This window comes from Cupressus sempervirens, chromosome 5, assembly GCF_028749045.1.
Source record: "Cupressus sempervirens isolate cs-2001-9-10 chromosome 5, ASM2874904v1, whole genome shotgun sequence".
In the NCBI taxonomy this organism is placed as follows: Eukaryota; Viridiplantae; Streptophyta; class Pinopsida; order Cupressales; family Cupressaceae; genus Cupressus; species Cupressus sempervirens.
The window spans coordinates 165174071-165199391 of record NC_143122.1 but is presented as its reverse complement, the minus strand read 5'-3'; the positions used below and the strand labels follow the sequence as shown (position 1 = coordinate 165199391).

At 34.5% G+C, this 25321-nt stretch overlaps 1 protein-coding gene and 1 pseudogene across 1 annotated transcript; one reads left to right on the top strand and one right to left on the bottom strand.

Moving 5' to 3' along the window:
* Positions 1-16369, bottom strand: part of LOC149554944 (wall-associated receptor kinase 3-like) — a 101836-nt pseudogene extending 85467 nt beyond the window's left edge.
* On the top strand, positions 4619-9929 carry LOC149554945 (wall-associated receptor kinase 3-like). Its single transcript, XM_089833612.1, has 4 exons — positions 4619-4875; positions 7894-8120; positions 8211-8396; positions 8552-9929. Exons 1-4 carry the CDS (start codon positions 4619-4621, stop codon positions 9787-9789), a joined length of 1908 nt encoding a protein of 635 aa, XP_089689738.1. The 3' UTR covers positions 9790-9929.
* Positions 16370-25321: the final 8952 nt, after the last annotated feature.

Here is a 25321-nt window from a genome sequence, read left to right as displayed (position 1 = left end):
CAACAAACTCATAAAATACAGAATCATTATAAATGTTGGCTATGTGTGGACATAATTTTGTTGGAAAAAACTCAAACTTAAAGAGACATTTTTTTGTATTATTTGAAGAGTGTAGTACAATAATTCAGCTCAATTGTCTTTTGAGAATAGTCTATCAACCTAAGACTAATAACAAAGGAGTCATGCAATCTGATATCACATGCTTTTAACATATAAAATGTCAAAATCCAAGAGTGATTAAGTGGTATTCAAAGCTATCAGTAGTGGAAAAAATGATTCTCCTATTATTATAGTTCAATACTTCATATCATCTTATATTGGCATGCAACTCCTTTACCATGTCTCGTATATTTCTTAGGCATCTTTAAGTCTTATAAGTTATGTTTTTATGGTTAAATTAATTAAAATACAATCTTAGTGTTCCTTGAGGGAATTCAATATTTTTGATATCATCACAAAACAAACAATAAAGATACTTCATAAATTCCAATTTTTAACCCTTTTTAATGTAACTTCCAATTTCAATGTTTTCTTACATACTATCCTAAGTATTCTAGAAAAAAAATATTAAATAAATAATGTCATAATTCACAAATGAGCATTTTAGTTTTCCCATTACTACATCTTTAGATACTATATATTATGTGTCATCTATATTAAATAAATAAAATTAATCAACACTTGATACTGTTAGGGGAATACCACCTCTAATCTTGACACTTTCACTTGAAATTTACATGATAGTTATTTTGATACCTTTATGTACCAACTAATTGTATTTGTGTTTATTACCTTAGTGAGATAATCTACAATCATTATACACCACATTCTTTACCAAATATATGACACTCTAACTATCATATCCAATTCGATCTGTGTTGCCCGGGTATAAAATTTGCTTCAATTTTGTAAGCCATGATTAATTTTTGAAACTCGCCTGATTTTAAGCTTTAAAATGGCCATGTTATTTTTGAATTCTTGTGAGTTTCTAAATCTTCATGTCATTGGCTCGTTCTCAGGTCTGCACAGCGCTTGAAATTTTTGAAATCTGACTTTTGAGCCTCAGGTTATTGCAGGTTAATGGAGAGATCCAAAAAAATGTTTTTCCTAACCATTAACCTCTCAAAAGGTTAATGATAACCTCCAAAAACACATTTTTCCTAACCATTAACCTCTCAAAAGGTTAATGATAACGTCCAAAAACACGTTTTCATTAACCTCTTCGAGGCAAGAGCCTAGATAGGAGGCATATTGAAGGTTAAGAAGAAACACTCTAACAAATTTTGAAATCTGTTCACCAACACCTCTCAAGGAAATACAAAAAATTATGAATGAACTATTCGAGAGCCGAGTAGATCCAGTTGCCTGTGATGAGCAAGGCCAAACCACTTTGCATGTAAGTTATTTGAATCATTGCGCAAGCAATGTAAAAGCAAGAAGAATAAGAAAATTTGGGTAGCCAAATAAGATAATATGGGTAAAACTGCTCTCCATGTTGCGGCCATGAAAGGACATGAAAGCCTCTGTCATTTGCTTTGCGACATGAATGAAGACATTCTACAAATAAAAGATAGAGATGGGTGAATAGCTCTCTTCGAAGTAGTTAAAGCAGGCCACGATGATCTCTATCCGAGTTTACTATATCGGATTAGAGAGTATAATGCTGATTCCATTGTTGACCGCCTCTGCCTCACTCTACTACATGTGGCGGCTTCAGAGGGCAGAATGCATGTAGCTAATCTCCTTTTGACAGAATCATGAAACCCATTTGTCATCATGGAAATAACATTTGCATTGGCGATTGGATTTCACATAACACGAACACGATAGAGGAGACCAAGCAAATTCGCAGGCAGATAGGCATTCAACATGATCACATCCAAATTGACATATTTGCATTCAAAGTGCAACAGAATGGATGGCACAGGCCAGGTATTCGACAAACTGCTCAAATGAAATGTGTAGCTTTGGGCTGGTATGACCTGGAAGTTCATGAATTATACCCAGGTGGAAGTCAAGCGATTTCACAGAGAGAAGGATTTTAATCGAGACATGTGTCTTAATTCCAAATTGATATTTTCATATGCTAAATGCGGCAGAATCAAGGAAGACGAGCCACGTTCTATGAAGAAAAGAACATTTTTAAAGAAGCAATCAAACCCGTGCCACCTCATACCACATTTGTAACTGATTCTCAAACTGTGGCTTTCCTCCAAGATGGAAAATGTTTTCTGAGCTGGAAGAAGTGGAGCTGCCGACATTTGTTGTGGATAATGGGCAATTCATAACCAACTCGGCTTCACTATGAAAACTACGACCATGATAACATAATAACCGTTATCATATATTATCCTAGACAAAGTTCATTTTCTTCTTCAAGTGCTGCGAACTTGTTCAAAGAGATTTCTGTTCTTATCCACGCAAATAAGATAAAGGATCTTGTTAAAGATCTCTCGTATATTGCCTTGGGTGAATACAAACGCTTTCCACTTCTCCTTTGATCGCTGTGCACTCCTTTGATTGCTGCACACCACTGATAACGTGACTTCATATAATGCATTCACAATAGATTTTCATATTACCGCAGAATGCACAAAGGAATGCGTTATTGTCTTTAAATTAGCAGGGCAAAGATAGTCTAAAGCAAAGCAAACTGAGCCTGTGGTTTCTTGAAGTATTTGTGTCGCCTGTTCATTCTATCACCCGATCTCAACCTTGAAAATGTCGATAGGAAAGGCTTCTTTAAGAGCTTTCATGACGGAATGTTTTACATACTTGAGATTGCTCTTAATCTGTTTGATATAATGCTCGAAATAAATGATAATGTTGGTGCCATAGCTTGATTGGTGGAAGGTGGCTATCCAGTTCATAATTCAAAATGGGAGGAAAGCATGACAGGACTGCGGCTTTGAGATGCTTTGGAAGCTTTACTCATTAAGTCACCCAAGTTCGAATCAGCATTCTCATGTTCTTTGTAACTTGGCATGTTTGAGAAAAAGATTGGAAATCAAACCATGAAGTACAAGTATCAGAGGCCGAATTATGCTCCTATTTTAAGAAGTACGCTTCCAGATATCGGTGATACCATTTTAGGAAATGTTTGCCTTCAAGACTTCTGGTCATCTCTTGTGAATGAAGAAAAGACTCCATTAGCTAGAAAGATATTGGAAAGTGGCTTGGCTCAAGCAGGCGGACATCCCATTTCTGTACAGTGCCCAGAATTAGTGTTGGAATGCATGAAAGCTTATCATCCCAACACTAGAGAAGTTCTTTCACCAAACAATGAAGCAATTGTCTGTTTGGACCCTGCCTCCATTGCTATCATTTTTCGATTGCCAACTAGGATGCAATATGCCAGCATTAATCTAAGAACTGCCAAGGAATATTTTACTGCCAATCAAACTCAATGTTTAAATACTGTGGTGAGATTATGGTTCTTCCAACCAAGAAGACGAAAGTCTCAACTAGGAAAATCCATTCACAGATCATCACTGAAAGAAGATGTCGCGAATATGGTAACTTTGTTGAGCAAGATCGTTGGTCTTCGGGATTCACACGAGTTCGAAGGTTGGATGTTTCTATTCATTAATATGGTCTGCGAAGGAAAACAATACATTGATTGGGCTGAAATTATCAGCGACTCACTGCATAGACAGCTCATGGGACTTCAAGAAAATGACTACTTTTATATGACTTCATACCTTTTCTATGCTATTGCAAGTACCAAAAGTTGGCCAGGACTTAACCGGCAGGGCATTTATGATGACACAACCATCATTTATAATCATCTTCCTCAAATTTAGTATGATAATAGCCTACACCATTTCAGAAGAGTGAATGATGCGTTCACCATGCTAATTGTAAGGGAAATTCAGGGGAACATTGGACTCAGGATTTCACCAGAAGTAGTGATGAAAGTACAAAAATATGGAAGTGTTTTTATACAATTTCTGAAGTTTACTTATATCGGCTAGCTGCCTATGATGGATGTCCGCTGATGTTACCTAGATTTGTTGATGATAAATTAGTCTTAATTGAAATGTGCAGGCAAATTAGTCAAATCAATAAACTTTGCAGGAACAGGAGGACAGATGAAATAGCTTTTCCTATCGGCATCGGATATTATAGTTGTGACACTGCATCAAATGCCAGGAACATCGAAAGATCTATTGCCACAATAAATTTGCATCCTTACACAATGCGTTTCCCTTATGACAGTAAGGGCTATGCGGTGAATGAATTAAAGTTAAATTCCAGTCTTGGTCACTTCCTGGCTCTAGAAGACTTTTGGGAGGATTGTGAAAATGACTTCGAAGTCAGGAAGAGAGATTGGATGCGGCTTACAATACGACAGGTAATAGACTTCAAGTTGGACATTGATGTGACATGCATAGATGACAATGAGGTTTCTTTGGTCGATCCTGACTATTATGAGAAAATTGAATTGCTAGAGCTCCCTCCTATTGATTGGTCAATTCCTGAATTGAAAAAGTTGAAGGAGAGGTCTTCCTATGTTCTTAAAAGAACAAGAGACTGGATCAGTAAAGTCAGAGCCGAAAAAGCAATTGGTAAATCTCAAAATAAAGAGAAGAGAAATAATATAGGGGAATTGTCTCAAATGGCGATAGAGGCAACTTCTAGTGAGATGACACAACAACTGGATACAGGTGCTCAAGATCGAGAAGAAGATCTAAATCAACCAGATAAGTTTACAGTCACAAGAAAAAGGACAAGAATGAAAGGTAGAATGAATCAAGAATGGAATGAATCCAGTGAAAAAGATCAAAGAACTCCTCAGATTGCTAAATCACATGTCCCTGTTACATCCCCTCAGGATACAGTGATTCCTAATTTGGGTCTCCCTCCTCCTGATATGTCAATAATAGACATCACACAGCTAGATAACCCATTATCTAATTCAGAAGACTTAATGATGATTGCTGAAAATGTAACAGGTGATGTACAAGCTTCAAAAATTACACATTCGTGGTTCCAGGATAGTCTTCAGAAGAGGAAGAAAGTTGTACAGATGGTTCCACCTCCATTTGATATGATCTCTAGCATTCTTCAGAAGCCTCCTAAGGCGAAAAAGACCAAGGTGATGTCCAGGTTAGCTATTGATAAAACTTCAGGCAATTTGTGTGTGGAAGTAGCCAAGCCTATAGTTGAAAAGAATGTTGATGAAGCATCTGAATCAGATTTCATTCTAGAAAAGGTTGACCTTGGTCCTTCTAATGCAGAAAGAGAGTTTCAAAATTTTGAACTGATTGCCACTCAGATGTTGCAAAGGGCGAAGAAAGAGAAAAGAGCCAAAGAGCAACTCAAAGAACAAGTTCAGGTGATGACAACTTATATTAATTCAATCAGCAACCCTTCTAATACCCAAGTCGTGGTCACTCCACCGGTTCTAATAGGTCTTGATGGTATTTTAGATCATACTGTTGTTCAAAGAATCGGCCAACAAAAATCACATAGTATGATGATTGAGGCTTGGATAAACAGGATGATAGAAGATGCTTCAAAACTTATAACTGGAGTGAAAGAGATATATGGGAAAGCCATCACACAGATATAGGAAATTTCTGAGGAGCTGGAAAATAGCAAAGAAGATAAATCCAATTGGCAAAAGGTAGCTAATGAATTAAGAGAAATGGCCAAGCTGGATGCGAGCACCCTACTTCTTGAGAAAATTATTACTGATCCAAGTGATAATCAAATACGTGTTTGGAGTAAAAGTGTTGGTTGGAAGGTGATAAACATCAGCAAAGGGATCACTGAGTTCGAAAAGCTAATAGCTTCTTTGGAGCAACTGAAAATAAAGAGTACAGACGAATTAATCTCTACTGTCACAGGTGGGGTGCCAGTAAGTGATCTTCAACATGTTGATTGTCGGTTTCTCCTTGATTCTTTCAGTGTTCAGATTCATTCAGAAATAGAGAACCATGTATCAAATGCTGAAACTATGATGAAGCTTAGCCTGGTTGCAGTCATGCTGGGAGATTGTAACATTTTAGCCTATCAACGAGAGTCAGAAGAAATTCAAGATAGATACTTCACAGCCAAACTTAGGATGGAAAACGTGTTCATTCCAAACTATGAATCCATGATGATTATCCTAGGTGCTTACAGGGCTTTTCGAAATAGATCAATTGTGTCTGGGTAGATAGAGTTAGTAGCTAGAAGAATCAATGATTGTATATGTAAACATCTTTAAGAACTCTAGCTAAAGTTTTGTTTTTACAAGTTTCCTTGTATAGGTTAATTTTCTTGAGGTTAATTAACCTTCCAAAATTACGTATTTTGGAGGTGGTTATTAACCACAAAGAGGTAGTTATTAACCTCTATGTCTATATAAGGACACCTTTTGGCTTTGTAAGGGGACTTTTTGGTTTGGAAAAATAAGGGAACACTATGCTAAAATTTTGATCTAGGGATAAATTTTGGAAAGTATGTACACTTTTTATCTCTGAATTGAAAAATCTCTATTGCTTTTCTTGGTGCAAGGAAATGAAATGAGATCTGCTTTGTGTTTCTTATTTTAAAATCCAAATTGTTATACGTTGTAGTGGACATTCTCATGGTGCTATGCGAGTGTTTACGGATGATAATGAATGTGCTTAATAATACAGGTTGCTTTCAAGCGTAGTTCTTGAGCACCTCTGTTATCAATCTTGTTAACCACCGAAGGTTGTGAGGGCGTGTGGTGCATTCGTCTTCCACGACTTTCTCTTGAACTTTGAAGTTTTAGATTCTTTAATAAAAAAACCTTTCAAAAATTATATCATACGAGGGAGCTGCCCCTCTAAACGCAGAGGAAGGCCGCATATCAAGGGCCTATCCAATTGTTGTGAACGGTTTGCCACACACTCCGTTGGGCCAATTCTACTGTGACAAATCTGTTTACCAACAATCTGTTTCCACTTAAAGTTAATAGTTGAACACAATCTCTACAATCACAATGCCTCCTCACATGCAAATATTGTAGTCATATAGTTTGGCTCTTTATATGATAAGGTGTCTATATTTTGACTCTTACACCTCAAATTGATAGTTCTTCTAAACAAAGTAAACATATAAATACTTATATGTCTCCTACTATTAAAATCACTAACCCAATCTAATCAATATATCCCTATGTATCCATCAATTTGTCCATATTATTTGTTCTGTGATAGAAAATCCAATAAGTAGGATTTAGTTACAAGAAAATATATGAAAGTCCTTTTTAATGTAATTCTAATGCTCTAACTCTAATATATATATAACAATTTTTTTTTATCATTTCATTTATATCTTAATGATTAATAAATTTAAAAAATAGAAATAAAATTTTAAATAAATTTATTTATAATTTTTTTTAAAGAAAAATTGAATAAAAACATAACAAATTAACATAGCTAATGGTCATGATCTAATATCTTACCAATGATCTCATATCTTAACATGATGATGCACAATTATAGTATAAAGATATAAAATAAAAACTCAAAGAGTCAGAAGTACACAAAACATAGAATATATTATAAAATAAAATAAACTAAATAAATTTTATAAAATAAATGAAAAGTTTTTAGAAATCTTATAAATTATTGAATTTTTGAAATCTCCCATTCTTATTAACATATTCAAATTTTGTTATAAATAATTTACTTATTTAAAATCAATCTTATTTATCTTATTTCTATATTTTACAAATTTAAAATTTATATATATATATATATATATATATATATATATATATATATATATATATATAATTTTTTGCTTATCTAAAATAGAAAATAATATATATTCTAATATTACAGACTTAAGCGTTTACAAACAACAAAACAGTGTAAACATTGTAATAATAAAAAGGATGTAAAACGTCTGACACCTATCGGTACATGTCAGAGATGATGTACAAGGCATCCGGCCGGTGCAAATATGTTGCACCGTAGCCGGTGCCTTCCTTAATTGGGGTGTCGGAGTACAAAATTGTTCACAGGCTGAAGGAACGGCCTATTATTCTTGTTCACCCCATGCACAATGCAAGGACTCCTCTTCAGGATTTGGGCACGTATGCAAATGTCTCCATGGATATCAAGGAAATGGCTATCTCAATGGCACAGGTTGTGCAGGTAAGACATCATCCCTTCATTTTAACTGTTTTGTACTCGTTGCTCTTTAAAATCTCAAAGATCCTAACGACAATGATGATGAATCTTCAGATATAGATGAATGCAGTAGTCCAAACTTGAACAAGTGCTTTGGAGCAGAGCGAGGGGGAATATGCCATAATTTGGCAGGTTTTTATAACTGTTCATGTGCAAAAGGATATGTTGGAGATGGTTTTAGAAATGGGACGGGATGCAAGTCAACAAGTTCAAAACGCCTCCTTTTTGCTACAATTATCGGTATGGAAACAATAAATATACTGGGTATTTGGGTATTTGTGTTGTTCTAGATTTTTTTCTTTCAAGATATCATCTAGAGTAATTTATTTTCTTTCAAGATATAATTAGAGAAAAACAATTTTTTATTTTAACATCTGATCTGGTAAAATATACAGGATCAGTCTCTTCGTTTGTGGCTTTTTGTTTCACAGCATCTCTTTTTTTTTGGTGGCTAAAGAAACGGCACTTAAAGCTTGTGGAGGCCAAGTATTATCATCTGTTGCAGCAACACATAGCTTCTACGCTGGGGAGGGAAAGCCTGAGAATTTTTTCGGCCAAAGAAATGGCAAGAGCTTCCAACAACTATTCAAGTGAAATGGTGTTGGGAAGTGGTGGCTTTGGAACTGTGTTCAAAGGAATTCTGTTAGATGGTACTCTTGTAGCCATTAAAAAGTCCAAGCAAGCTTTAAATCTCGAGGATGATCATGAGTTTCTTAATGAAGTTGCTATTCTCTCTCAAATAAATCACAGAAATATAGTGAAATTGTTAGGCTGTTGCATCCAAACTAAATTTCCTTTGTTGGTATCTGAATTCATTCCAAATGGAACACTTTTTGAACATTTACACTCCAAAGAAGGGAGTTTGTCTTGGGCGTCACGTCTGCAGATTGCAATTGAGACGGGGGAGGCTTTGGCATATCTGCATTCTGGAGCATCTCAACCCATTTTCCACCGTGATGTTAAATCATCTAATATTCTTCTGAATGAGAGACTCTCTCCCAAACTTGCAGACTTTGGGATTTCTCGTCTCATTTCAGCTTCCACTAGTACACATGTCACGACTAATATAATGGGGACAACGGGTTACTTAGATCCAGAGTATTTCCAAACATATCAACTTACAGAAAAAAGTGATGTTTACAGTTTTGGTGTAGTCCTGGTTGAACTTCTAACATCTCAAAAACCTTTCTCCACAGAAAGGGGCAGTGACGAGATAGTTTTATCTAGTTTTTTTCTCTCCAGACTCAGCCATAATTGCCTCACAGAAATATTAGATAGCAAGATACTTGACAAGGGAAATTTGCAAGAGATGGAAGACATGGCAAAAATAGCAAGAGATTGCCTTCATTTACAAAGGAGGATAAGGCCGTCAATGAAAGAAGTGGTGGAGGAGCTTATTTGGATAAGAGGCGGCATAAGAAAGACAAAATTCTGTGAGAGCACAAGCATGAAGTGTGAGGATATAATATTTGAGGAGAGGAAAATTTCCAGAGAAGCATCACAAACGTCTCATGGATTTAGGAGTTACACATTTCCATCTACAGTTGAGAGTACGTCACAGGGGCAATTCAGTGAGTCATTTCAGATATTGACACCAAGTGATTCAGGGAAAGAGATGATAGGTCAATGCTGACTGATGAGGAAAGCGGCTGACAAGGTTTCATCTTTAAATTAGAAATAATATTTTGATTAGTTAGAAAATAGTAGAAGTGTATATTTATTTTTAATTTCATTTGAGAGGTTTTATGATAGAGAGATGTATATTCTGAATTCTATTGTGTGTCATATTTTTGCATCAACGTTTTGAATCGCATTCAATGATTCATCATCAGGTTTTATGATACTTTCTTTCTGAACATTTTCTTCTTTGTAAAGATTCTCTACAAGGACATAGTATTTCAAATATAATGTGAATATTTTTTTTTTTTGGGGGAAAGGTTTTATATGATTTATTTTATTTTTCTTTTTAAGAAATTATTATACATCTATTTAGACATATTTATGTACATTTATTATAGTTAACCAATTTTAAATTGGGATCATATTTATATATTATGAAGTATATTACATTTTGGTGATGTAAGATTAAGCTTAATAAAAGTTATATTAGATATGTATAAAATACTATAAGATGGATTGTTATTTATTAATTTATTTTGAGATGGATTGCTGCTTATTATTATTCTTAATAGATAAATGATATATTCAATATAAAATATATTTTTTATTTATAATAGAATATTATTTGTTTCAAAAGTTCTCAACAACTAATTATTTTTTGAAAAATTGCATCCTTCTAAAGTTCTATAGTTTAGATGTTTTTCTCACTTAAGATGAACTGAATGAGCTAAAGATAACATGAAACTTATTTTTTATTGTGCATCTTTCAAAAGTTTCATAAATTAGATATTTTTCTTAGTTTAGACCAGAAAACTAAAGAGAATATACAATTAATTACAGTTTATATTTCTATTTGTTAGATACAAAAACTAAAATATCTTTGTTAGTCTAAATATTTTTGAAAGGAGTCTTAAATTAATTAGTTTTAACAAGAGCGTGTATCTTTACAAATTAGTCAGTTTATATCATTTTGTTGAGCTTAAACAAATAAATTAAAAGTCATGCAAGAGGAATACTATATAGTACAATATAGTTAAGACTTGTACTTGAGCATTACATAACCTTTTATTTGCTAGATGAGCTACATGAAGGTGGAATTTATTGAAGAGTTTATTACAATTTAGTTATTAGTTTTAGTAGTTGTACAAATCTTTTTTCATTTTATACATTTGGCACCGGCTACGGTGCAACTTATTTGCACCGTGCCGTTTGCATTTTCGTCCATCTCCAACGCCTCTGACACTTCCGTCCTCCGTACTTCTATTTCATCGAAAATTGTGCGCTGGTTCCAGAACATCCGTATTCTCAGTTGTTTTATATATATTTTTATTGTATGAGTTTTGTTTTGATTTAAGATTATTTTTATTGTATAAGTTTAATGTTCTGATTTAAGATTGAAAGAAAAGTATTGTATTTTAATAAATTATTAATGGGTTCAAAATATTTATATAGTATGTTAATAATATTATTACTTTTATAATGAACTATTGTAATAGATAATTATTCTTAGTAAATATTAAATTATTATATTTATTTATGATTTTATTTATTAACTTTTTAATATGTATTTAATTTAAATAACTTTTGTATTAGTTGTTGGACCCTAATTGCCTTTAAGGTGGTGTGGAAAATGTTGCATTAGAATTCTATATTTATAAATATTAATATAGTATAATGTATGAATGTATATAAAGAGTATTGCTAACATGAATAAAGAGTTTTAAATAGAATTAGAAAATAAATTAGGCTTAGGATAATCAAATCTTTAGAATTGTTGATGTGTAAAAGATAAGAACATTCTTATTTGAGTTGAACAAATATGACAAATAATTAATCTAATTTCTAAATGATTAACCTATAATTTTTCATAACATAAATAAGAACAAATAACTAATTTAGATGATTAATAGATAACTAATTTGTTCTTATTTATGTTATGAAAAATTATAGGTTAATCGTTTAGAAATTAGATTAATTATTTGTCATATTTGTTCAACTCAGACAAGAATGTTCTTATCTTTTACACAAATCAACAATTCTAAAGAAGTACGAAGGATATTATTAATCAGGATGTCAGAAATCGTCGGGGTGAGAAAATTATGATTGTTCACATCCACGAATCTCATAATAACTTGGTATGGGATTTTGGAGCTCATCAAACACGGGTCTGCACTTTTTATGTTCATATTTTCAAAAGAGTTAAGAAAGAGAGTAGTCGCAGAAAGATCGAAGCCGAAAAATTTCAAATGCATATTTCTGAAGAAGGGGGGTCAAAAATTGGAGAAATTGAAATGGGGGGGGGACCTGAATAGGTTGGAGCCAATGAAAATTGAGAACTTTAAGGACAAAATGGCTACCTGGTTCTTACTGAAGGAAGGGGGCTTTTTGCCCTACATGATGTCGATGGTTGGATATGATGATAATTGTGCACACCAGCTTGTGAATAGCTGGAATGATAAGAAGGTTACCATCAATGGTATCACCTTCCAAGTCACAGAGGAAGTAATTGCCATGGTGACCGGCCTATCCATGAAGGGCAAAAAATGGAGGAAAGTTACCAAAATTACTGACGAGGCCAGCATGAATAGCTTTTTCGTGGAGGGCGAGGAGCCGATTCGCTACAGAGGTGGGTTTAAAAGAGACAAGTTACCCGTTCCCTGGGATGATGTGTGCCTGGTCCTTATGAGGTATCTGACACTGGAGGGCAGGTTTGGTGCATGCTATTACTACCATTTTCCTCTATTGAATCATTTTAGAAATAGGGGCTTCATTTCTATTCCTTTTTTTCTGCTGCACTCTCTTGAAGACATGGTTGCTGATGTTAGGGAAAAAAAGAGTAAAGGTTTAAATTTTACCATAATTCATCAAGGCTTAATTTTTTGCCTTTATCAGTTTCACCTTGCCTTGTGTCCCCCCAGAGAGGTGGTTGTGGAAAACCCACGCCATGGTCAGAACTACCCCTCGAGCTCAAGCACGGGGACAAAAATGCATAGCCCTAGGCCATCCCCTAGTAAGGAAACTAAGAAAAAGAAAAATTCTGACATAGCCTTAGAACAAAAGGGAAACAAGAAGATTAAAATTGAAAAATTAGTGGAGGTTGTTGGAGAGGTTTTGGGGGAGGATAATGGGGGTAAACCTAGAAGGAGGTCTAGTAGGTTTGCCAAATCCCAGGCTAGGTGCAAACAAAAGTCCCTTAGATACCCAGTGGAGGAGGTGGAAGAAGATAGCTCTGGCAACAACAGTGATAGAAGGGAGGAGGAAGATATTCCCAACTCCAAGAAGGATGATGGTAATGAGGAGGGGGAGAAAAGTTTTAACTCTGGGAACAATTTGGTGGATGATACTCAAACCCAGGTGTCTGATGGAAAAGCGAGGAAAACTGAGACCACCCATGTGTCTGCCAGCTTCTCCCTCAAACCTATTACCTTTTGTGAAGAGAACAGCAAGAATGATAATTCCCCCATAACCATTTCATCCCTTGTTAAGGAGAATTTGAAGGTTTCCTCTAACCCACGGGTTTTACAGGATAAATCACAGGTGTAGAAAATGAAGGAGGTTGCTGCAAAGGGAGACGAGGGGCCTAAAAAAGATAGGACCGAGGTGATGGACGAGCGATATATGCATCTAGAAAGAAGGGTCAAAGCTTTGGAGGAGGGGTTCTTCACCTTCTCCAAATTTGGCATTAAAGTTACCCATGCTGCGGCAACAACCCTTCAATTGCTGGCACAGGAAAAGGAGGACGCGGGCTTGGACATGGAGGATCATAAGTTGCTCTTCAAGTTTTTTGCTGATGACTGGACCCAGATCCTACTACATGCAAATGGGAAAGGGAAAAAGGAAAACTAAGTTTTTTAATGTTCTTATCAGTTACTGGGATCTTTGGATCCAAAGACTTTTAATACTTTATTGGCAGTATTGGTTTTGCTGGTTATCAGCTATAATTAAGACTTGGGTTGGCTCGGGTACCTTTTTGGACAGTGTTGAAATCTAGTAGTTAGTTTGTAGCCTTGTTGGTTTTAGCTTAGTTGTTGGTCTTTGTTCGTGGTTGTAGACTTTTGGATCTTTGCTTAGTTAATTTTTTGACTACTGGTGTCTCTAGCTGGTAATGTGCTGGTTACCAGCTTTTTGATTGTATTTGGGCCGACCCCCTTGCTTTTGGTCACTTTTATTATCAAAAACAATTCTAAAGATTTGATTATCCTAAGTCTGATTTATTTTCTAATTCTATTTTAAACTCTTTATTAATGTTAGCAATACTCTTTATATACATTCATACATTATACTATATTAATATTTATAAACATAGAATTCTAATGCAACATTTTCCAGACCACCTTAAAGGCAATTAGGGTCCAACAACTGATACAAAAGTTATTTAAATTAGATACATATTATTATTAAGATATATGAATAACTATTATTAAAAATTTATTTAAATTAAACACATATTAAAAAGTTAATAAATAAAATCATAAATAAATATAATAATTTAATATTTACTAATAATAATTATCTATTACAATAGTTCATTATAAAAATAATAATATTATTAACATACTATATAAATATTTTAAACCCATTAATAATTTATTAAAATACAATACTTTTCTTTGAATCTTAAATCAAAACATTAAACTTATACAATAAAAATAATCTTAAATCAAAACTAAACTCATACAATAAAAATATATATATAATAAAATAATTGAGAATACGGATTTTCTGGAAACACCGCACAATTTTCGATGAAATAGAAGGACGGAGGACGAAAGTGTCAGAGGCATTGGAGACGGACAGAAATGCAAACGACACGGTGCAAATAAGTTGCACCATAGTTAGTGCCTTAAGGAAGAGGCCATATTTGCCTTCTCCTCGAATGGTGGAAGGGTCCATTAAGATGGAGGAGGCACACATCTTACTATCATCGGACAAAACACCGGTTGTGAAGTTAATCTTGTACCAATTATCAAGAAGGCTAAGTGTTGGAAAACTTATTGCAGTGTTGACGTTTGCCTCTTGAGCCAAATGCTCACCTATCACTCTGACATCAGAAAAGTTAATACGGGTAGGTGAGATTTTCTCAAATTCTGAAAAGAGGGGGAAAACATTTAGCTGAAGACAAAAAGAATGTTTATTCATTATTCATTCATTGTAAGAGATCAAGCAGATCAGAGAAAAGTTGCAAAGTTGAGTAGAGAAGGAAGAAGGAAAGAAGTTTGTGTCTGCAGTTGCACGTGCTTCCCTTGTTCACTCTATAAGTTTGTTGTTATTTGGTTTTGTCCTGTTGAAGCAGTGATTGCTCCAGGCACCTTTGTATGTAGCCATTAGAGTTGCAGGTTTAAAAGTTCATTGAAGTTTGAAGTATTATCAGTTTAGGGTTATTTTAGAGTTTTCTGGTTGAAGCCGAATGCTCCCAGATTTTGTAATAGTTTAGTGAAAGATTGAATAGCAAGCAAGCAAGCATACTTGAATCTATTGATCTTCCCTTCTATGTTGCATTTGAGAAATTTGTTTGAAAGCTTAAAGCTTTGGCTCTCTGGTTTTAATGGTGAAATCATTCACGTTGAAATCTCTTAAGTTATAATTTCTTTGTTGGAGCCGAGCTCACTCGGCATCTATTGTTGCCGAGCATTTCCTTTGTGAGCCGGGCATACTTGGCATTTGCTGCCGAGCTCCTCTTTGTGCCGAGTTCACTCGACACCTATTGCCTGTCACTCAGCACCTTCAAGTGCCGAGTAAGTGCCGAGTAATTTCTAGCACTCGGCACCTTCCTATGCCGAGCAACCTGCCACTCGACACATTCACGTGCCGAGCAAAATTGGCACTCGGCAGTTGTGAGTGCCGAGCAAATTTTTAAGGTTAGGGTTGCAGTTTTATATTTAAATTTTAATTGATATTTTTCACACTAAGTTCACAGGAGCCATCAGGGCAATATGGTGGATGGTTTTGAGATGGTTTATTACTATGGTCACATAATGATAAACATCTCGCCTCCCCCAATTTCTCACCCCGACTCGAATTCAAGTCCAAATTCCAATAACTGTAGCTACCAAATGTGTCGCAACCGCGAACAACCATCCTATTGGAATTGGAAAGAGTAAAAGGCGAATCTTCAGATAGCGCAATGTATTTTCTTGGACAGCTGCTTGAAGTATTACACGAATTGGCCTTGATAGAAGAAGAATCAATTATAAGGTGACCCTCATAATCGATCTCTTTAACTCTGTAATAGTCACCATAGTCTCCAAAACCGTCGAGGAATGGAGCCAACTTCCCAGTATTTTCATCCTTCCTACATGTAATTGAATAATTCCAGTACTTTGCCCCACAATCAGGATCCTTGATCCAGAAAGGGTATCTCACTTCCAAATCACCACACTTTTTAGGAGCGCATGATGATTTGGCGGCAGCAGTAAAGCCCACCAAAGACACGCACATTAAAAAGCGAAGCACATCTCTCCTGCGCATTTGCATTTGCGACAACATTTTCTGGTCGAGCAAGAAGATCTTGACGAATGAAAAGCTGCGTGGAGATTATGGGTGGTCTTGGCATTAATAGGAGAATATGGGGATTAACTACCTCCCACTTAATGTTGGCAAGTCATCAAGATGATGTTTGAGGACAACTAAACATCTGAAGTTTAGAATCTTGATTTACTTTAGCAATGCCGGTTTTATTGTACTGACTGCCTTCACAATGATCTCACGATAAAGTCATCTTTTGCAAAGACTCCAAATTGACCAAGAGAATTGCAATGAACGGATATGGTTTTTCCATGGTTTTGAAAAATAAAATTGAGCAATTTATCTTGCATAGAAAGGAATTCTCAACGTTTGTTTCTAGAATGTAGACAAAAATAAAATTTGATTCATTAAAATAGTTTGAAACTTCATTTTATAATTCTCTTCAGGAGGTTGAAATCGGACGCGGCTATCCTTCCTACAAATTGTATAGTTGACCAATTTTCGAAAAATTGAAAACATCATGGTTTATTCTGAAAATTTTAGCATTTGATCTTCATGATCTGCATAGTTTGTAGTAAAAAACAACAAAAAGTTTGGAAAAATATCACTACGTTTTCATGAATCTGGAAAAAAAAAAGTTTGACTGGAGATTAGTCTGTCCCATTGAAATCTATTAATGAGAGAATACCAAAATGATTCAGGATGTTTAACACCAAGAGGAAGGCCTAAATATGCCTCTAGGAGGTTTTTGATCTAACAATCCAAAATCTTAGCCATTTAAGCTGAACAGGAGCAAGGGTTTTGATAAAGAAGGGAGAAATTATCTCCCAATTGATTAACTCTCTAGATGCCTTAGTATAGACCGGGAGATACTTTTTACACACTTTGGCTTCTTGAATTGTGGTTGTGTTATCTACAAACGTCTCATGCAAATAAACCAAGTTCTTTGAAGAAGGTTTAATCCCCATTGATCTCCTCAATCACAACCCCCAAAATGCAAAGATGATCAAGAGCTTAATGTTGAAAACAATTATTCAATTATATATTGTCTTTCAAGTAACACAAAATATCAAGTCTTTGCTAGTCGTTTATCGAGCTCACTCGGGCGATGAAGACAGTTTCGAGTGTCTGCCGAGCATTCCATAGATAATCAAGTTCAAAGACAATGTCTGCCAAGATCACTTGGGCACCAAAGGAAGTTCAAAGGAAGATAGTGTCCATCGAGTTCACTCAAGCACCAAAAGAAGTTTGCAGGAAGACAGTATCTACCGAATTCACTCGGGCACCAAAGAGAAGATGGCATGGAACCAATGTTAATTGAGCTCACTTGGTTACCAAAGGATGTTCAAGAGAAATTTTTTTGAGTTAGTATTGATCGAGCTGGGTTGGCTAACGAAGGATTTTTTAAGTCAAAATATTTAGTTTGATGAATTCATTTGTTAAGTCAAGCTGACTTAAGGATTGATATTCAATATTTGAAAGTGTATTCAAGTTGACTTGACAAGGAAAATCATATAAGGTCAAGTTGAGGTTTGAAGGGATAAAACGTGGAATAAAAGAAGAAATATAAAGGAAGAAAATTGGAAGGATAGCAGAGTATCCCAAGTTTACCAAGTTGCATTGAACATTCTGATCAAGGAGGATCAAGTATTCAAGCCAGAACAGAGATCTGAAATCTACAAGTCAATTTCATTAGCAATCAGGTCAAGTCATTGTTACTCTCTAATAATTGTAGAAGTGAATCAAATCTCTTAAGAGAGTTAACTTAACAACTATTTTCTAAATCCATCTAACAAGACGACATTTATAGATTGAAGTGTCTAAAGACCTCTAACAAGGCCACTCCTAATAGGGTGAACTAAATCTTTTAACAGGGTCACACCTAACAACATGTTTTGTAACCTTTAACAGGGTTGTCTCCTAACAGAGCTCACTTTAGAAGAGTGAAAAACAATAACTAGTTGCAATTGGTGGTTTCCCCAATTGGATTTTCACATTAAATCTTGGTGTCTCTTTTGTTCATATTATTTTCTCTATGTTTCTGCAACTAAGTTAATTATGGTTATTAACACTAAACATATTAAGAAATAAATATTTTAGTGTTTGCTGAGTGACAATAATTCTTAGTGTTTGCTGAGTGATAGTAATTTCTAGTACTAACTGAGTTGCAACAATAATAAAGTTTCAACATAGTTTTGGTTTTGATTTGTATTGACATCTAAAGGATTTGGGATTTATTTTTGTGGTAACTGATTCACCCCTCCCCTCTCAGTTACTCCTCTTATATTTCCAACAATTGGTATCAGAGATTTTGGTGCTTGCATAGAAGGTTTCAAGGACCTAAGTTAAATATCAAGATGTCTTACAAAAGGGAGATCCTCAGTTGAATAGAGATAACTTCAAGGCATAATAGAAATTGATGAGACTACATTTGACAACCATTGGAGACTCAGGCCTAAAGTACCTAGACATTGAGTATGTGGCACCTACTGGAACTACAAATGTTGAAGAGATTACACAAAAGAAGAATCATAACATTATGATGATTGATATTACCTCAACTCTCAACTATGTTGAATTTGATGAAGTCAAAGACCGTGGTACTACTTATGAGATGTAGATCATGCTGAAAGCCATCAATAGAGGAGATGACAATGTGAGGAGAGCAAAGATAGAAAGTCTCAGTGATCAATTTGATCAAATGAAGATGAGAGAAGATATTTTTTTTGCAAAATATAGTAAAAGGATCAAAGCCAGTGTGTGTGCAATTAGAGCCTCAGGAGGAAAGATAGAAGATGAGATAGTAGTAAGCAAGGTACTTAGAACACTTCTTCCTACATATGCTATTAGAGTTTCAACAATTCAAGAGATGAGATGCAATCCCAAAAATGATATAACCTTGGATGCACTAGCGGTAAGATTGACAACATTTGTGTTAGATAACTATAACAACAATGTTCCTAACTCTAGCAACATTGAGTTTGCATTTCAAGCCAATCTATCACTCAAGACAAAAGCTACAAAATCTAAAAGAAGTTAATTTGACAATGAAGATGAAGATGGTTCTGATGATGATCTTGAAGTTAGTGAAGCATTACTTGCAAGAAGATTTTCCAAAAGAAAAGGAAAGTACAAAGGCAAGATATTTCTTTGATCTACTTTTCTTGTGAAGAAGTTGGTCAGATTGTTGCAAGGTGTCTAAACAAAGAAGGTAAAGGAGAAAAGAAGCATGAAAAGTACAAAGGAAAAAAGGATTTCAAGAGCTACAAGGACTGCAAGGACAAAGGTAAGAAATCATGTTACATTGCTAAAGATTTTGATAGTAGTGATGAGGATGAAATGGTCTATATTGCTATTAAAAATGAATCTGATGATAAGAATGATAAGATGGCCCTTAACTCACATGTTAGTAAGAATTATACATGGATCATTAATAGTGGTTGTTCTCACCACATCACTGGTGAAAAATCTAAATTTGGGAACTTGGTACACTATGATGTTGGAAGTGTTAGATTTGGCAATGACAAACCATGCTATGTAAAGGGAAAAGGTTGTATTGCACTAACCAGTGATCTTAGATGTGATAATGCTTATTGGGTTAAAGGACTGAAGCATAATCTACTTAGTATGGCACAATTGAATAACATTAGATTCAAGGTAGAATTCATGAATGGAAAGGCCAAACTACTGGATGGGAAAGGAAATCTAGTTGGGATTGGAAATCAAACAAAAGGTAACTCATTCTACCTAGATCTAATTGAAAGTTCATATTTCCTAGCTCAAGTATAAGAAAGTTGGTTATGGCATAAAAGGTTGTGTCATGTGAACTTTGATAACCTAGTTAAAAAAAGAAAAAACAAAAGGGTGAAAGGAATTCCAAGCCTCAAGAAACCTAACATGGGTATGCAAAAGAACTATCAAATTGTCAAGAGAAAGAATTATAATTCTAAAGAAGTACTCAAGCTAGTTCATGTAGACCTTTGTGGACCTATTGGAACAGAAAGCTACTATGGAGATAAGTACTTTATTTTATTTGCTGATGATTATTCTAGAATGTTGACAGTTATGTATTTGAAGGATATATTAAAAGCTTTTCAAAATTTCAAGTGGTATCTGACTAGAGTGGAGAAAGAAATTGGAAAGAAACTAAAATGTTTAAGATCAAATAGAGGAGGTGAATTTATCTCTAACAAATTCAATGAATTCTGCAATGAAAGACAAATCAAAAGGCAAGTGTTTGCACCTAGTACACCTAAGCATAATGACATAGCCGAGAGAAGGAATAAATCAATCATGGATTGTGCAAGGACCCTAATGATAGAGAAGAATGTTATCAAATATTGGAAGGAAGCAATCGATACTGCAGTTCATACCTTGAATCAAGTTCAATTGAAGAAAGATTAAAAGAAAACACCTTATGAATTATGGTATGGCCATAAACCTAATGTTTGTTATTTCAAAGTATTTGGAAGTAAATGTTACATTCTGAAAGTGTCAAGAAATGGAAAATTTGATGTGAAAAGTGATGAAGGCATATTTGTTGGATACTCCAATAAGAGAAAAATATACAAATGTTTGAATCTATCTACTCACAAAGTTATAGAAAGTGCACATGTAAAGATTGATGAGTTTTTAGAAAAGAGTGAAGAACATAGCAACAAGGAACCTGAAAACTGCAAAAAATTTGTTTATTATGGGCCTGGCATTTTACCTAATGCAATTGGGAATCAATAGTCTTCACCACCTGAGTCCCCAAAATCTCTAGTTCAACCCAAGTTGTAGCCAGTGCAACTCGAGTCATCAGAAGGGCCTGGGTCACAGTAAAAAAGAACCCAAGTTTCACCACAAGGAAACTGAGTCATAGTCAGAAGGACCCAAGTTTCAGTAAGAGGAAACTAAGTCATAGTTTGAAGGACCCAATTCATATTCAGTGGGACCCAAGCATGATTCAGAAGATCATGATGTGAATTCAAAAAGGAGCCTAGACTTGCTGGATATGTCAGAAGGAATTATGCACCCGAGCAAATCATTGGAGATCAGTCAAAAGGCATAATGACAAGGAACAAACTGAAAGGTACATGTTTGCTTACTGAATTTGAGCCTATAACTATTAAAGATGCATTAAAAAATGAAAGATGGATTGAAGCAATGAAGGAAGAGATTGATCAGATTGAAAGGAATAAGACTTTGGTCTCTTATTCCTAGACCCAAGGATAAAAATGTAATTGGTACAAAATAGATATTTAGAAATAAGGCAAGGCTAGTATGCAAGGGTTATGCTCAAGAGGAAGGTATTGACTATGGAGAAACTTTTTCTCTTATTGCTAGACTAGAAGGTGTTAGAATACTCCTTGCATATGCAACACATAAAGGATTCAAAGTATATTAGATGGATGTGAAATCAACATTCTTGAATGGAATCTTAGGAGAGGAAGTCTACATTTAGCAACCCAATGGTTTCATTGATCCTAGCAAAGGGACATGGTTTGTAGATTACACAAAGCTTTGTACAGTCTCAAACAAGCCCCCAAAGCTTGGTATGAGATATCACATAGTTATTTTATAAAGACTGGTTTTCAAAGGACTAATGATAACAAAAACCTATACATCAAGGAAGAACCAAATAAGAAGATATTGCTAGAATTTTTTTGTTGTTGATGATATATTGTTCACTAGATATGATGATTTGTGCAAATATTTTTATGTGGAAACAAGTAAGGAATTTGAAATGTCAATGTTTGGAGAGATCAAATTCTTTGTTGGCCTATAGATTTAATAGAAGAAGGATGGTATCTACATTACTCAATCAAAGTACATCAAGGAGATACAAAAGAAGTTTGGAATGGAGGATTCTAGTTCAGTTGGAACACCTACGTCTACTGGACATAAGCTTTATAAAGATGATGATTCCAAAGAGGTAGATCAAAATACATATAAATGAATGATTGGAAAACTTCAGTATGTGTTGCATACAAGACCTAATATAGCCTTAGCACTTAGTATGGTGGCTAGATTTTTTTTCTAATCCAAAAGAGAATCATATAATGACAATAAAAAGAATCATGAGGTATCTAAAGGGTAGTGAAGATTATGGTTTGTGGTATAAAAAAAGACTCAACTTTGAATTGAAATCATTAAGTGATGCTGATTGGGCTGGAAGTATTGATGATAGAAAGAGCACTAGTGGTGGAGCATTCCTTCTTGGAAAGAGGCTAGTGTCTTGGACAAGAAAGAAGAAAAATTGTATTTCTCAGTCTATATTAGAAGCAGAATATGTTGCAGCAATAGTCAATTGTTCAAATATTCTTTGGTTAAAACAACTATTGACAGGTATGAAGGAACAAATATCCTTGATTTCTTGATTTCACACTTCTGAAGTGAAATTAACTTTTCCAAAAATCTTGTGATGCATACCAAAACAAAGCACACTGCAATAAAATATCATTTCTTGAGAGGATTGGTGCAAGATAAGGAAGTAAGATTGGAATATGTGAATACAAAAGAATAGGTTGTAGACATATTCACCAAGCCATTACCTAAGGATGCATTTTTGTATCTAAGAGGTAAGCTAAGGGTTATTCCCTTATCTAAAGCTCGCTAATCAAATTTAAGTGATGCATCAACCAAGCATGTTGAAAATCAATCAAGTTGATGTAGTATTTTAAAGGGTAGATTGCATATGAATCAGTACATTAGGTTCATGGAAACTACATTGAATGTTGTCTTTAGGATGAGATGTTAAAGAGGGAGAGTTTTCTATCAATATTAATAAATTTTGTAATTGTTTATGCTTTTGGCATAAGATGTGAAAAGAAAGAGTTTGTTTTCAAGTCCGATGAAAAGGGAAAGTTTGTTGATAGAGGGAGAAACTATAATTAGAGAAGCATTCTAGAGGGAGAGATTGATGTTAGAGGGAGTTCACATTGATATAGGGGAGTTCTTATTGATGAGGATCAAAATGAAACTAAGGATATTGTCCTTACCTTTATTTTTCTCTAAAAATTTCATTGTATTATGAGATGTTGTGTTGCCATCAATGCCAAAGAGGGAGATTGTTGAAAACAATTTTTCAATTATATATTGTCTTTGATGTTACCCAAATTGTCAAGTCTTTTCCAGCCAGCGTCTATCAAGCTCACTTAGGCAATGAAGATAGTTTCTAGTGTCTGTCCAACATTCTAGAGATAATCAAGTTCAGAGATAGTGTTTGCCAAGTTCACTTGGGCACTAAAATTTTTTTGTAGGAAGATAATATCGATCGAGTTCACTCAGGCACCAAAGAGAAGATGGCATGGAACCAATGTTAACTGAGCTCACTCAGTTACCAAAGGATGTCTAAGAGAAATTTTTCTAAGTTAGTATTGACCAAGATGGGTTGGCTAACAAAGGATTTTCTTAAGTCAACATATTTAGTTTGATGAATTTATTTGTTATGTGAAGCCAACTTAAGGAGTGATTATTGAATATTTGAAAGTGTATTCAATCTAACTTGACAAGGAAAATCATATAAGTATAAGGTCAAGTTGAGCTTTGAAGGGAGAAAGTGTGGAATAGAAGAAGATGAATAAAGGAAGCAAATTGGAAGGATAACAAAGTATCTTGAGTTTATCTAGCTGAATTGAACATTTGGATCAGGGAGGATTAAGTATTCGAGCTAGAATAGAGATCTAAAATCTACACGTCAATTCATTGTTACTCTCTAATAATTGTAGTAGTGAACCAAATCTCTTAATAGAGTTAGCTTAACAACTATTTGCAAAATCCTCTAACAAGGTGGTATTTCTAGATTGAAGTGCCTAAAGACCTCTAACAAGGCCACTCCTAACAGGGTGAACTAAATCCTTTAACAGGGTCACACCAAACAATGGTTTTTGTAACCTTTAATAGAATTGTCTCCTAATAGGGATCACTTCAGAAGTGTGAAAAATAGTAGCTAGTTGCAATTGATGGTTTTCACAAATTGGGTTTCCATGTTAAATCCTGGTGTCTCTTGTGTTCATATTATTTTCTTTATGTTTTTGCAACTAAGTTATTTATGGTTAATAACACTAAACATCTTAAGAAGTAAATATTTCAGTGTTTGACGAGTGAAAATAATTCTTACTATTTTTTGAGTGACAATAATTCTTAGTGTTTGCTGAGTGACAATAATTCTTAGTATTTTCCGAGTGACACTAATTTCCAGTGCTAACCGAGTTGCAGCAATAATAAAGTTTCAATAGAGTTATGGCTTTGATTTGTATTAACATCTAAGGAATCTGGGATTTATTTTTTGTGGTAACTAATTCACCCCTCCCCTCTCAGTTACTCCTCTTATATTTCCAACACTTAAATCATCATAGAAAAGAGAACCAGAGAGATAGGGTCTCCTTGTCTTAACCCTCTTGAAGCCTTAAAGAACTTCGACAAAGAACCATTAAAAATGAAAACAATCAAAGAAGTACTGATCAAATGCTCAAATAGCTAGATGAAACAATTACCATAACCAAAGGATCTCAAGACTTTAAGAAAGAAGGCCCAATCAATATGGCCACCTTTGAAAATTCCAACTTCAACATAAAGCCCTACAAATTTGAACTTGAAGTAGAATGAATAACTTAATGGAATTTGATAATCAAATCTACTCTCTATCTTACAAGAATAAACCCATTTTTCTAACGATATAAAATAGAGGGAAAGAAGTAAAGTGATGTAGTACTTAAGTACCTATTCACAATAATGCATTCTACAGAAGGAAAACATATATAAAAATATAGATGCAATAAACATATTTTGAAACGCGCATATCTTCCATCAATCAACCTCCTTCTACATCATTTTGCAACTTCTTAAATAAATAAAAACTCTCTAAATTTGAAAAAAATTGAAAATTACCTTTTTTGGCATACTTTAACAAATCATCAATTTTGCCATTTTAGGTAACCTTATGAATTAACTCCTAAAAATCTGAAAATAAAACTGGACTTTCCTTAAGCTATGACAACTTGACTTGCCAACTAATCTTCAAATTTGGAAATGTCCATTCGAAGTTATCATAAAAAAAAAAATCCTAATAAACACACAAAAATTATGACAATTGA

What these genes read in the sequence shown, in the direction of transcription:
- LOC149554945 (XM_089833612.1), top strand. Translation starts at nt 4,619, where the DNA reads ATGGCGATAGAGGCAACTTCTAGTGAGATGACACAACAACTGGATACA. An exon ending in GGTCTCCCTCCTCCTGATAT is followed by an intron (nt 4,876 to 7,893) that starts GTCAATAATAGA and finishes GGTACATGTCAG; the next exon opens with AGATGATGTACAAGGCATCC. An exon ending in CAATGGCACAGGTTGTGCAG is followed by an intron (nt 8,121 to 8,210) that starts GTAAGACATCAT and finishes ATGAATCTTCAG; the next exon opens with ATATAGATGAATGCAGTAGT.